At 49.4% G+C, this 14,937-nt stretch overlaps 1 protein-coding gene across 1 annotated transcript; it reads left to right on the top strand.

The window, feature by feature from the left end:
• The first annotated feature begins 10,777 nt into the window (after window positions 1-10,777).
• Window positions 10,778-14,541, top strand: ARL4C (ADP ribosylation factor like GTPase 4C). The gene has a single exon (XM_025463521.3). It carries the CDS (start codon window positions 10,971-10,973, stop codon window positions 11,547-11,549), a length of 579 nt encoding a protein of 192 aa, XP_025319306.1. The 5' UTR covers window positions 10,778-10,970; the 3' UTR covers window positions 11,550-14,541.
• Window positions 14,542-14,937: the final 396 nt, after the last annotated feature.

Below are 14,937 nucleotides of genomic sequence, written 5' to 3'. Positions count from 1 at the left end.
AGGGTCCCGAGATCAAGCCCCGCAGGGGGCTCTGTGCTCAGCAGGAAGTCTGCTTAAAGATTCTCTCCCTTTGCCCCTTCCCTCCTACTTGTGCTGGTGTGCTCTCTCTCTATATATAAAATAAATAAAATAAAGCTTTAAAAAGAAAAGAAAGAAAAAGGAAACCTGCAGAGAACCCGGGACATTGGCAGAATGGCCGCTTCCTGAAAGGTTAAAGATTTGGGGGGAGCTGGATCCCTTCTACACTTGCACCTCTGTGGGAAAACACTTCTAAATGTTAATGTTACATTTAACCTTGCCTGTCTGACCTTGAGGTAGCAGACTAGCAGCTCTAGAGGAAAATGATGCCCTCCATAAATTCTTCCCTGGAAGGGCTCCTTCCCAAGACCTACCGCTCAGTCATGCTTAGAGACGGCTTTTATGGATCTCCTGCAGCTGAACATGAATCACTTATTTATGGATATTTGACATTTGCTGATGTGGTAATTCACTCTCTGGACATTTGTTCTATTTATTTTAATTCTTTCTAGAATGCAGTTCAGAATTTAAGGCTTTTTAAAATCTGCATATGTATGCAGGCATTTTCTCTTTTTGTGCATGCATTCATTAGCTAAATGGGTTTTTTGGACTTTCTTTGTTATGATGAAAATAATATTTTTATGCACATGGAAAGCAAATTCAAATGGTTTAGTAGGTATGCAGGGAAACAGAAGTTTCTTTTTCAACCCACATACTCAGTTCCATTGTCCAGAGATAACCACTACCAGTAGTTTCTTGTGTTCTTGCGTATCTTTTTGGAAAATCCCTAAGCATATCATATATCATATATGTGTATCAATCTAACACACACATTCATACATTTATTATATATACATACATATATAAAAACCTTTTCATTGAGGTGGAGGCATTTGTGTGCTATGCTGTTTTTTACTGGTTGTGGGCAGTATCTGGGGGATCTTGATCATATCAATGTGCACAGATTCATCTCATCATTTTTATTTTTTAAAGATTTATTTGTTTTTTAATGGGGGCACAGGGGTGCAGATGGGGAAGGAGAGAGAGAATCTCCAGCAGTCTCCCCACTGATGGTGGAGCCCGATGAGAGGCACCATCTCATGGCTGGAGCTGAAATCAAGAGTCAGACGCTCAACCGAGCCGCCCAGGCACCCCTCATTTTTTTTAAGAGCTCTGAAGTTTATGACTACATGGAGTTTATTTAGTCATTTTCCTACAGATGGGCATTCCAGTTTCTGGCTAGGACAACCTTTCAGTGAAGGTTCCTGTCTACAAGCTAAAACACCTTGTCCCTATGGCCACAGGTGACTTCAACCCTGGTGTCTTGAGTCATCACTCTGCCCTGAAGTCTAGACCTACTTTTTATATTTGAACTTATGACTTATTTGGCAAGGGAAGGCCTAAGATTTGTTTTTATTTTGTTATTTTGCCCACTTAGCACTAGACACAATTATGACAAAGACATGGTCCGTGAGCAGCAGGCTGGAAATGAAGTTAAGAGATACTAGATAAATAAGCTACAATTCGGTCAGCTTCTTCTATCACAGAAATCAAATTTGTTCTCATTTCTTTGTTTTTGTTTGTCTTTATCTCTTCCTCCCAAGTCATCACAGACTGAGAAGCTGCTGGAGTTTCTGTTTTCCATCAGCCTTGCTTCTCCAGCCCATCATCAATCAGTTAATGGACCTAGGGCTGCATCCGGGTCAAACAGGCCTCCACCAGCAGCTGGGGGTCTAGTCGCAGGACAGGGAGAGGGGCTTCTGACTGGCTGGCTGGTTGTCAGGACAGCTGCTGAGGTGGGAAGAGCAGAGGCTTCTTCTCAGCAAAAGCCCTTTCGTACCTTCTGAACGTTACACTGTGTGTTCACTTCATTCAAAAATACTGAAAAATGAGGGGCGCCTGGGTGGCTCAGTCTGTTGAATATCTAACTCTAATTTTGGCTCAGGTCACGATCTCATGGGTCATGAGATCGAGCCCCACGTTGGGCTTCAGGTTCAGCAGGGGAGTCTGCTTGAGATCCCCTCTCCCCCTCTCTTCCTTTACCTCTCCCCTACTCATGCTCTCTCTTTCAAATAAATAAATAAATCTTTAAAAAATACTCAAATATGATCTATTCAGTCATCTCTTAGTTCTCTCGAACATTGGTTTGTCAAGAGAGAAGGACTAGCTTTCCCATGAGCAACTAAAGGGCTGGATCTTCCATAAAAATTGTGATGTCTTCAAGTAGAAGGAAAACACTGAACTTTTTTTGAAAGGAGAAAGAAAATGAGGAAAAGGAGGAACTAAGCCCACCTCCCAGTGCCTTTATTCTTTGGTCCCACTGTCCTTTCATCTTGTCTTGGTGTCTTTCATTGAGTCTCTTCTCTCCTTAGATTTTTCTCTATTGCTGTGTAGAGGTTGTGTCTCCTCACACTTGCTTTGGATGCCAGAGTTCACTGGAATGTCCTTCTGGGTCATGTTGGGGGTCTAGGGTTGGGTTGGGGGTCTAAATCCCTTCACTTATGATCCTCCCCTATATGGACCAAGCAGTATTGCTTTATTACTCTGGGCGAACATGAATGACCAATTTCCTACCTATTTCTGGAACTCACTGGTAAAAACTGGATTGAAGAAAGCAGCTCACATTAAGGATTTAAGCAGGACATGCCCTTCACTACTCCTGAGTGCAAGAAGACCAATACCACAGATCTTACCCTCCTTGCGACAGGTGGAGAGGGGGACAGACAGCAAGCAAATCTACTCCTGGATGCAAATCCCTTTATCATCACTAGTAAAGTGGGTCTCAATGAAGCGTCAGGTTTGGGCCATCAGATGAGCCACCCTCCTTTCCAAGGTGCACACAGAGTAGATAGAGGTACATGCCTGGGTGAAGACTGCTCTTCCCACATGCGGTAATAAAAGTAAACACATCACTCATCAGAGACACGAATAAAGGCAAGTCTCTCAAACAGAGGGAAAACCAACAAATGTGATTTAAAAGTCCTCCTAGTTTTAAGCCCAAGAACCGTCTCTGAAATAGAATGATCTGTACTCTAGTTGACTGGATGTAGGCATGAGCAGATGGGAGGACGAGTTTACCTGTTATCTAGTGCTGGTTTCCAAACTTGCTCCATGATCCTGGTGGAGATACTTAGAGAGAGCTCTGAGTTTGATGGTTTATGTTGAGCTCTTCTGGTTGTGGGCAGTGACAGAGATGGAGAAACTTTGAGAGGTAGGTGGGATCAACTACCGAGACATGAGAGGGCAAGAATGTTCAACCCCAAACACAGGGAGCCACCAATTTTCTGTGGGTTAATGACCAATGGACAAAGTCTAGTGGCCACGATCAGAGAGGCGGAGGGAGTATGGTTTTGCAGCAAAGGATGTGGAAGGTGGGTAATGGGTGGGTGATGTACCTCTGACCCTGTGAGCATCTCTGTCCCAGACAGTCACCAGCACAAATCAGTCCTGGATCTTAGGGGCAACACTGTGGGGCCGTAGAGGGTGAGGGATGCACAGATGGATGAGGATCAGCCAGGACAGTTGCTTTTTTTTAGGGAAAAAAAATTTAAGAAGGGCGGAGGGATCAAGAGGGTCAGTTGAAAGGCCAGGTAAAAAGGGAACCAAAAGGCCTTTGGTTCCGGGTGCCCTTGGGAAAATAGCCTTGGAGACTGTAGAGGGCAAAATCAAGGAAAGTAAAAGGGATATTCTATGACTAATGGGACGAAATATTGGATTACATAAAGTACAGCATAACTCACGAGGAGGAAATGATATTCGTAAGTAGCTATGCCTCTAACAAAAGCAGCAACGAGCCAAAGAACTCTATTCAGACACACATGCCATATTCACATAGACGATAGTTCCAGAAGAAGCCAACTTCTTGTATTAAAGGGAAGAGTCATCCTGAGTGACCACAGAGCAGACAAAGGGAGAGCTGGCAATGCACCCCGTCCTCCTTCACCGCAGTTGGGAGAGCCAACAGGGCTTGATCGAAGCACAAAAGCATGATTGTTCCCATCTCTCTTGGGTCTGGTCAGCTAGGTTTTAATTAAATGAAAATAATAGGCATCTCAGTTCACCTGGGGAGAACAGAGAAGGGGGAACGAATGTAATCCAAGTTTCCATCGAATACTTCTCTGTTCATGGTGCAGGGCTCTGATCACCTGGTATTTATTGTTACCCATTTTTTTCTCCTTCACTGTAGCTATGAGAGTAGAAATTTAATTACAGTGATTGAATAATTAAAGGAATCACAAATAACTTTTGCATACCAAGATTTTTCTTCCCCTTCAATTGAAAGGATGTTGGCACTGGTATGAGGAGTCCCTGTCACTGCTAGTAGCCCTGAGCCCCGTCTTCTAAAGCATAGGATCTTAACGTCCTTGATAAAAGTTCACTTAAGATATGAGATTTAGGGATCCCTGGGTGGCGCAGTGGTTTAGCGCCTGCCTTTGGCCCTTTGGCCCAGGGCGCGATCCTGGAGACTCGGGATCGAATCCCACGTCGGGCTCCCGGTGCATGGAGCCTGCTTCTCCCCCTGCCTATGTCTCTGCCTCTCTCTCTCTCTCTCTCTGTGTGACTATCATAAAATAAAAATTAAAAAAAAAAAAAGATATGAGATTTAGGGGGCGCCTGGCTGGCCTGGTTGGAGCGTATGACTCTTGATCCTGGGGTTGTGGGTTTCAGCCCCATGTTGGGTGTAGAGATCACTTAAGAATAAAAAATCTGTATTGCAAAAAAGGATATGAGATTTAGGGGTGCCTGGGTGGCTCAGTCTGTAAGGCACAGAGCTCTTGATCTCATAGTCATGAGTTCAAGCCCTATGTTGGGTGTGAGCCTACTTTTTTAAAAAGATATGAAATTTAAGTATTTTTTAAAAAAGATTTTATTTATTTTATCATGAGAGACACGGAGAGGCAGAGACATAGGCAGAGGGAGAAGCAGGGGAGACTGATGCAGGACTGGATTCCAGGACCCCAGGATCACAACCTGAGCCAAAGGCAGATGCTCAACTACTGAGCCACCCAGGTGCTCCATGAAATTTAAGTATTAAGAAGAGATTTAAACAATCTTTTTACTTTTAAAGATTTTATTTATTTACTTGAGAGAGAGAATATGTACTCACCTGCAAGCAGGAGGAGGGACAGCAGGGGAGGGAGAAAGACTCTCAAGCAGACTCCATGCTAAGCATGTAGCCCTACTCAGGGCTTGATCTCATGAACCTGAGATCACGACCTGAGCTGAAACCAAGAGTCAGACACCCAACTGACTGAGCCACCCAGGTGCCCCTAAAACAGTCTTTATATTAGAATCTTACCTGAAAATAATATTGATAGGAACAATTAAGACCTCTAAATTTTCATACCTATCTCAGGCACATAACAGAGATTGACCATTGACCATGAAGGCTGAAATGCAAAAAAAAGAAAAATTTTTAGCTATTTTTTTCCAAAACAGCAAGAACAATAAAATGCTTATAGTAGTGGTTATTGGAAAAATGAGAACCTGCATTGTTTCTGCCTTGTTGTTTCACAGAAATAAAAAAATAAGGCATTTTGAGCTATTTTTTTTTGTGTGTGTGTTGGTTGCTTTTCATAAAATCATGAATTTGAATGGACAACAGAGTAGTGCATCCTTCTTATTTCCAGGCTTTGGACCACTTGAATGAAGCAAAAAAGGCTATGGCATCACAGATTCACACTTGTCTCCACCAAAAGTTACAACTGCCCGGTCCACAAAACTCTCCTTGGAGCCAATGTCTTGGAGTCCTTTCCACGCGTAGCCTGTAGGCCAGCATCTCTAGGGATGAGACATTCCCGGGCTGCCGCTCCCCAGGACTTCTGGGACAGTGGGTCGGGGGTCTTGGTGCAGAGACACTGCCACCAGGCAAAGCACTTCAATCCTGGACCACCTGGCTTCGGCTCATTCAGGCCTCGCACCTCTCCCTGCCCAACTGACCTCTTTGATGCTTGACTCCGGGCCCCATCTCTATTTGCCGCTGCCTGTACCTGCGCCCCGAATTGGATGTAAAAATTGATTTCTTTGACTATCTAGTCTCAGCTGGAGTTCCTGGCTGCCGATCTCCTCGCTCTTCCATCACTTTATGATTCTTTGGACAGCTCTCCTGGCCATATCCCTTCCCGCTCCGCCCGGTTCCCGTCGGGTCTCCCAGCAGACCACCCCTCCCGATCGACACTGGTCTCACAGACAAGGCCCAACCCCGCACCTGAGAGGTCCTCAAGCTCTGAGCGCCAAGCAGAAGCACTTTCTCAGTTTAATACATAGGGTCCTAAGGGACCGAGTCCCACAGCTCCAGATAGAGAACCAGGTTAGGGAGTCACTTGTGTATTCATTGGCTAGGACGTTTCCTAGGCACTAGGCAAATTTGCCTTTGGAGAGGCCTTCGGCTATTACATGAGAAGCTCGGTAGAGGGCACTCCTGGATTATAGCAGCTAAGCAGGGTGGGTGGTGACCTGAACCCAGGGATCCAATCCGAAAACCCAAGTAATCACACTTATCATATGTGGACGTGTGCATATTCAACTACGGATAGGACGCTCACCCTCACGTGTCATGTCAGTACCCTTACGTAATAATGATGCAATATATTGCTTGTTCCATTCACTCAGGCCACTTGAAAGTTATTTTAATCTATGGCACACTTTATTTTTGAACCCTTAAGGGGGAAAAAAAGTTTTAGGATACAATTTCAAAACGACTGCTAGGCTACTGTATTCTGTATTCTGTTTACTTGAACTAACTTGAGTCCTTTTCTGGGTGGAAAGTCATCTTGATGCACAAGGAAGGGAAAGGAGCTGAGTCGTCAGAGCTGCCAGGGGTGAACTCCTTCTGAGGCAAGACCTAAGCGCACACTGCTTTTCGAGAAAGGTCTTATTCTGATTCAGTAGGGTGAAGAGAGTGGCACACTGCAGCCAGCATTTTCCACCCAGTGAGATACTTATCCCTCGGGTGGTTGTCACCATTCAAACGACTACAGACACTGTAAAACCAGCGTCTTTGCAGTTAGCAAAGGGGACATTTGCTGAGCACTTACTATGCGCCAGGCACTGTGCCAAACCCTTGACATGTATTATTTATTTGTTTCTCATTTAAGTATTTATTGCATGTGTCATGTTAGACACAGTGTAGAGATGAGGAGCTTGAGGACAGCGAGTTGGGGTTGGTATGTGGCTAGAATGTGCTAGAATGTGCAAGGAGGTGCAGAGTGCCTAGCCAGCCTCTCCATGGGGCCCGGGGCCGCTAGTCATGATGCTCTGTCCATGTAGAAGGAGATGCAACGCGGGCCTTGCATTTCTGACACGGTAGTAAACATTACTCTCCTCTACATAATTCCAGTGTTTTTCAACTTAAATCCACATTTAAAGGAAAGTTACTAGTTGCTCCAGCTGAATGACATTTTTATGTGCTAGAAGTTAAATTATCAACTGTAAAATCAACTTATCACCTGGTGAGTGAAATTAGGATGTAGAGTGGTTGCTATTCAGTTACGGTGGGCTGCTGTTTAATGGCTCTGTTCTGGAAGGCTCTGTTCATGTCTATTAATCTGCTCTTTCTACTGGACAACAGACAGCCCTTTACGGCTAACTCCCACCATGGGGTGCTTGTGGTGGGTGCTACTGCCAAGCCCACCATGGGCAGTAATTAATGCGGCATCAAGAAGACACATCAAATGTTTCACTAAAATATTTCCTTCCTGGGATCCCTGGGTGGCGCAGCGGGGATCCCTGGGTGGCGCAGCGGTTTAGCTCCTGCCTTTGGCCCAGGGTGTGATCCTGGAGACCCGGGATCGAATCCCACGTCGGGCTCCCGGTGCATGGAGCCTGCTTCTCCCTCTGCCTGTGTCTCTGCCTCTCTCTCTCTCTCTGTGACTATCATAAATAAATAAAAATTAAAAAAAAAATACTTAAAAAAATATTTCCTTCCTGCTACCCTTAAAATAAAAGCAAGACCTGACTGGGGGTAAATGCAAGTGACAGGAAGGGGTCTGACATTAAGATCATTTGTAGGAGCCGGATCCAGAGGCTTCCAGTCTGGTCTACCCCTTTCTAAACGCCCAGGTCCTAGGCCTTTGTCTAGGGCTGGCCCCCTCCCCGGCCTTGGCCCTGCCTGTGACACAGAGGCTTCCATTTCCCCTCACTCCAATTTAGGAGACAAAAGAAACAACCTCATGAGAAGGTGACTATCTATGGGACAGACCTTGAAGACAGCCAAGAAAATCACTCCCCAAAACACAAAATCCTATCTTCCCAGGGTTCCCAATAACCAAAGGACATCATTAATTTATAACTACGCTGGTGTCTATTACTTTTGCTTACTCACCACCATTTGCTCTTTTGGGAACAGATGCCTGATTATTCTTCAGGAACCATCCCCTCCCTGCTTCGAGCCCCAGGGCCACATCTATCAGTGTGCTCCACCTCTTGGACACCCGTCTCGACTCCAGGGTGAACTGAACAGGCCAATAGGATGTGTTCCCCAGCCTTTTGCTGCTGTTACTGGGACAGAGATATACCTTTTTCTTCTAGAATCTAAAGTAAGCATGAGAGTCCAGGGGTGCCAGTAGGAAAAAGAATCAATGCAGAAAAAAACAGAGGAGAGATGGAGAGAGGCCTGGTCTAGGACTTCTTTTGAGGTCCTGGACCTAGCCATACCTGAAGACCATCCTAATCATCAACTTTTCAATTATGTCAGTGGATATATTTCCATTTTGTTCAACCCAACGTGAGTTGGATTTCTGCCTTGTGCAACTGAATTCAGGTAGCTTACAACTTCATTTCCTGTTAAAACAGCGTGTGGTTGGAGTGTGGAGTGAGGGACAAGAGGCGGGCCCTTAGGCCCGGGCATGAGTGTCATTGGGCTTGGAGCAGGTATCTACCTCTAGGCTCCACCTTGGCAAAGTCCCAGGTGCTGAGGCCTTGTTTCCCTCATCTGACCTTGCAAGTTCATGTGTAGCCTGACATTCCATGCCCAATCCCTGGATCCACTCTGGACGGCCCATGACTGTGATGGCGGCTGCTTGTCCTACCTTCTTCCAGTGTGGTCTTCTCACGTTTTGGTACCAGCAAGCTCATGTATTTTATCATAGCCTGTGAAAGGAAGGTGGTAAAGGAAAACAGTTCTAGAAAATGTTGGTTTTTGGGGCACCTGGCTGGCTCAGTCGGGGGAGCATGGGACTCTTGATGTCTGGGTTGTAAGTTCAAGCCCTACTCTGGGTGTAGAGAGGACTTTTAAAAAATCTTAAAAAAGAAAATAAGGCTTTGGTTTTTATTCACAAATGCTATCATTTTGTGTCCCTCTTGGCCTCATTCCTGTCTTTTCTGCCTAATAAGCTGCAGTTGGAAGGATGCTCTGGGCCATTCAGCCACTGGCTGCCTCTCCAGAGCATCTCTGCCCGGGGTCTGGGCCTTACCCATAATGCACTCTGTCTCCTCTGCGCCCAGAGGATGTGCATTTGTTAGGTGTTTCCAAACCAGAATAAAGTCACTAAATTGGAGTGAGGGGAAATGGAAGCCAGGGAGGGGGCACTGGTGTCTGTAACCCACCGAGCCAGCTACTCCGGGCTACGGACACGTATTGGTTCAGCCCCCAAGTGTGTCTGGGGCCCCAGAGGAAGGGGTGGCTCACCTGTGAGCAGGTGGTTGTCAGGTCTCCAAGCAGAGAGGCGGACAGTGCTTGCGAGGATAAGACTTGGGGGTGGGGTGGAGGTGGGGTGGGGGTGGGGTGTCAGCATGGTTGGTGGGAACAAAATCAGGCAGCCAAGGGTGGGGGGGGGCTGCCTGGGAAAGGGGAGTTGTCTAAGTCATTCGAGGTAGGAAGGCATGAGGCCTGGGAGGCAAATGCTGGACCGCTTCCTGGGTACCGTGGCCACCACCAGGCTAGAAAGGTGGGGGGGGGGGCTCGTTCGGGGCTCCCTGGGTGGAGGCCTGAGCTGCACGCGCTGCAGGGACCCCGAGCCCCCCCCCCCTCACACACACATCCAGGAAAGCCATCAGGGGGCCATGGAGAGCCAGGGCCTCGGGCACCGCAAAGGGCACTGCAAAGGGCACCCTAAGGGGCTCGGTGGGGCACGGGGTGCAGGCTGCCCCCCCAGCCGGGGGGCCTGCCCTTTCCTCTCCTCTCTCCTGGGCACCCGATGCCCCAGCCGCACCCGCACCCGCACCCGCACCCGGGGCTGCAGCCCCCCTCTGGACCCGCGCCCGCCCAACGGGAAGCCCCCGAACCCCGCTGCGCGGCCCGGGCTCGGAGGCTGCGGGGCTGTTTTTAGAAGATGCGTCAGCGGCCCGGGGAGGAAGAGCCGGGCCCTGGGCCATTGTCTGGGCGCGGCGCGGGGGGCGGGGGCGGGGGGCGGGGCGCGGGGCGCGGGGCGAGTTCGAACGCTCGGAAGGCGCGAAAGCGGCGCGCGCGGCGGGGAGGCGCCGGGCGGCCCGGGGGCGTGGTCTGGGGAGGGGGCGTGGCCGGGGGCGTGGCCAGGGGCGTGGCCAGGGCGCCCTCCCGCCGCTGCAGGCTGGCGGCGGCGGCGGCGGCGGCGGCGACAGAGCGGGGACTGCGGGGACAGCCAGGCGGCCGCGCCGGCAGCGACTCCCGGGGAAGCCCGCGTCCCGCCTGCGCCTCCGAGGCGCGCCCGGGAGCGGGAGCGGGAGCGGAGCGGAGCGGGAGCCGAGGCCGAGCCGGGGGGCCGGGGCGCGGCGGGGGCGCGGCCCGCGGCAGCCGCAGGGCGAGCCCGGGCCGGGGGGGGCGCCGGGCGCCTGCACCCTGCGCCGCGGCGGCGGGGGCGGCTCCGCGGGAGACAAAAGCCCGCCCGAGGGACGCGATGCGCGGCGTGTGACGGCCCGGGGGCGCCGAGGCGGCGCAGGTGCCCGCGGCGGAGGGCGACAGCGGCGGCCCAGGTGGCCCGGGGGGCGGCGCCCTCCCGTCGCAGCCGCAGTGGCCGGCGCCGCAGCGAGGAGCCATGGGCAACATCTCCTCCAACATCTCGGCCTTCCAGTCCCTGCACATCGTCATGCTGGGCTTGGACTCGGCCGGCAAGACCACGGTGCTCTACCGGCTCAAGTTCAACGAGTTCGTGAACACGGTGCCCACCATCGGCTTCAACACGGAGAAGATCAAGCTGAGCAACGGCACGGCCAAGGGCATCAGCTGCCACTTCTGGGACGTGGGCGGCCAGGAGAAGCTGCGGCCGCTCTGGAAGTCCTACAGCCGCTGCACGGACGGCATCATCTACGTGGTGGACTCGGTGGACGTGGACCGGCTGGAGGAGGCCAAGACCGAGCTGCACAAGGTGACCAAGTTCGCCGAGAACCAGGGCACGCCGCTGCTGGTCATCGCCAACAAGCAGGACCTCCCCAAGTCGCTGCCGGTGGCCGAGATCGAGAAGCAGCTGGCGCTGCACGAGCTCATCCCGGCCACCACCTACCACGTCCAGCCGGCGTGCGCCATCATCGGCGAGGGCCTCACCGAGGGCATGGACAAGCTCTATGAGATGATCCTGAAGCGCAGGAAGTCCCTCAAGCAGAAGAAGAAGCGGTAATGTGCCCGGCGGCGGCGCCGGGGAGCGAGCGGGGAGCGAGCCGGGGATGGATGGATGGATGGATGGATGCATGGATGGATGCATGGATGGATGCATGGATGGATGCATGGATGGATGCATGGGCGGGCGAACGGGAATCTGCGCCCCGCGAACAAAGACAGAGAACCAAAGCTATGCTTCGAATTTTTGAAACGGATTCTGTGCACCCAGACGCAGGACTAGGGACTTAAACTTGGGTGTGTGCACCGACTTGCCAGCCTGCCCTCCACCCGCCCCCACCCCCAGCTCGGGGGACCTTTTGTCTGAATGCCAGAGCTACTAATGGGTGGGGGGCGCTGGGGAGTGGACGGGCCTGGCCTGCTGTCCGCCCTCCCGGCCCAGGTGGAAGGCTCAGATGTCAGAGACAAAAGCCATCTCTTCCTCCGGCAGGGCCAGAAGTTCAGGCTGCCCCGCCCTCGCTGGGGGCTCCCACCTGTGAGTTACCGGAGGTCTGCGGTTCCCAGAACCCCGGGAGTACCTGTTTGGGGGCATGCTGGCTGCGGGAGGCGGCGCTGGGAGGACCTCCGCCCCTTGCATTCGTGGGCTCGGGAAGCTGGATGATTTTATGTCACAGGGCAGGCCCCTGTTGAAATCTCATTTGTCCTGCTCTGGACCCAAACGAGGTGGTGGTGGTTTGGGCCATCAGGGGACTGCTTGGAACAATACGGCAGCCCGAGAGCGAGGGGCGCCGCGCTGGCCTCGGCTGGGGAATGGCCGCGAAGATGCCCCTTTCCTGGTGCTTTATGGTGGCTACGGAAGACCAGTTCGGTTTAGAACTGCTTTTCAGCCTGGAATCAGACATCTTCCAGATGGTTTGGACCCTGTCCATGTATAGGTCATTATCACACAAAGAGACCAATAAAAAACAAAAAAAAAAAAAAAAAAGGAAACTATTGGAGGTGGTGGCAAATGATGTATTTACTGTTTGCAGGATAGTTAAAGGTGTTTAAAGGGTAAGGCTCTGGGCGTAAATGCTCGATGGGGTGTGTGTGTAGATACAGGGACCTCCCTCTGTACTGTGTAATCGGCATAAATACCTAGACCCATATGTGTGGAATCTTAAAATCTCTTAGCCTACCGATTGGTTTGTGTGAGCACACCAGCTGCAGATGTGTGCTAAAATGCAAGATGGTTTTTGCAAGGGATGTCTCTTGTAATACTAACCGCCTGACGATGGGTTTTGGTTTTCAGACGTGCTTTAAAAAAAAAAAAAAATTCTACAAATGAATACTCACCTTAGAAATATTCACCTTAGGAAAAAAAGAAAAAAGACTTTGCTCTACCCTTTTAGATCCCTTTACGCTGCAAGTGGCGACATGTTCAAATTTCTAATTTGGTTCATTGTGGCCTATCTGGTTTAAGTATTTCATTAAAAATGTGTCGTTAGAGTATTTGATGTCATGCACCAAAAAATAAAAAAAAAAAAAGATAAAAATAAAACCCCACCTTGTTGCAAAAGCTGACCGCGTTGCATGGATTTGAGAGCTGAGGAAAAGCACAAGGATGAGGTCCTTCCTAATCCATTCTTGTGGGAGCTGGCCTGCGTAGCAAATGCAAACAATGAGTGCTTGAGATAAAAGAAAGCGTGTGATGTAATGATCACCTGTACTCAGGCACTTCACAGTTTACTTGAAAGAGGCTTTGGAAAATAGATAAAGCAAAAGAAGAATAAATACATATTTTTAATAATGTAATTTAAAAATCCTTTATAATCAGGACTGAGTCTTGGTTTGCAGAAGATGTCATTTACCCCGAAACACAGTATCGAAAGGGAAACTTCAACTTAACCGGTTTTTATTTCCTCTTAAAATTCATGTTTACAGGTAGAATTATGTAGATCCGCCCCCCTCCCCGCCCACTGTGAGAAATTTCTTTCCAAAGGAGGCCTGTAGAGATTGGGCATGATCATGCTTGAGCATGTGAGTTAGTCAAATTATAAACCCATGCCTATTGTCCATTGCACCCAGAAAGTTCATTTATGAACCAGAGGTAGAAGTCCTGGCTTCCTGCTTGAAACCCAACTCTGCTATGAAATATTTTAAAAGAGGAAACCTAGCCTGTCTTCCTTTTATCTTTTTGTCGGTGTCCTTGGTACCTCTCCAATGCTGGTCTTTTTGTAGGAACTCAGTAGAGAAAATAGAGCTGAAGCAGCGTGAAAGCAGGATTTCGGTTTACATATCGACAGCATAGTCACTGATTTCTAAATGGGCTGGTCCCATCATCTGAAGATTCTGTATAGAGTTATTAAAAAAAAAATCCATCATCCTTTATTTTCTTCACATGTCACAATTTCTTACGCACTTTGACATTTTGGTAGTTCCACACTATTGAGAGAATAATATATTTATTTTGTGACATTGCAGATGCCAAATACTGTCACCATCTCGTGCTAACCATACTTAGGTTCCAGGTCACTGTTCAGATCCTGTCACGCTTTGCCAACGAAGCGAAATGATTTTGGTTTTTGCGTCATCAATACTTAAGGGTGCAGTCAGCTGTTAGTAAGTGTGCAGTGAAATAAAGCCCTGTGGTGTGTCCACTAATAGTTAGGAGTCTCAGTTGATTTGTCTCATGTTTTGACCTTTTGTCTCTGACCAAACAGAGGACGCGCGCATCACGTCACCTTGGAGTGGTCTTGGGGGAGTCCCCTCCTCCGACGTAGCATCAGTGATTTGTTATCCCTCCCGCCCTTTGGAGGATGGATGGGTTTCACACAGAGGAAGTTGGCCTCCCCACGTGAGCTTTTGAAATTGTTTCTCCTAGACACAGGGAGGCCGGTTTTGTTTCAGACCGATTCTCTTCACAGATTCTCTGTCACGGTGTTGGGACTATGTCTCCTGGTTTCAGTTTTCGTTTCTACTGCTGTAATTCTGTCCTGAACATTCTTCTGTTCCTGTTCCCTTTTATATGCATATATGATGCTGTGAACAGAAATAAATTATTTATACAATCAGACGTGTGTGGGGAAGTTGTCTGGATGGTTTTTCGAGTGGCTTCTCTTTCCAGGCCTTCTTTGCTGAGCGGAGGGATGGCTCACGAGATGGGCTCCGGGTCACTAATGGGGCTGGATCTACCTCTGCTTCTCTAGCTCAGGTGTCTAGTTCTGCCCTGAGCGTAGGAGTGAGAGGGCCAGATGCCCGTCCCCCTTACAGCGAGCCTGTCCACAATAGTCAGAGATCTTTCGGGAAGATGGCCTCAATGCCCCAGCCAGGCCTCAGCCTCTCAGTCATTAAGAAGGTCATGAGTGGAGCGCCTGGCTGACTGTCCCTATAGCACATGACTCTTCCTTTCAAGGTCATGAGTTCAAGCCCCACACTTGAACTCAGGTGTAGAGCTACCTGCAAAAAAA

This window comes from Canis lupus, chromosome 25 (genome assembly GCF_003254725.2).
Source record: "Canis lupus dingo isolate Sandy chromosome 25, ASM325472v2, whole genome shotgun sequence".
NCBI classification, from domain to species: domain Eukaryota; kingdom Metazoa; phylum Chordata; class Mammalia; order Carnivora; family Canidae; genus Canis; species Canis lupus.
This window is presented reverse-complemented; position numbering and strand designations above follow the sequence as displayed.

Coding starts and splice junctions, on each gene's coding strand:
- ARL4C (XM_025463521.3), top strand. CDS start 10,971: ATGGGCAACATCTCCTCCAACATCTCGGCCTTCCAGTCCCTGCACATC.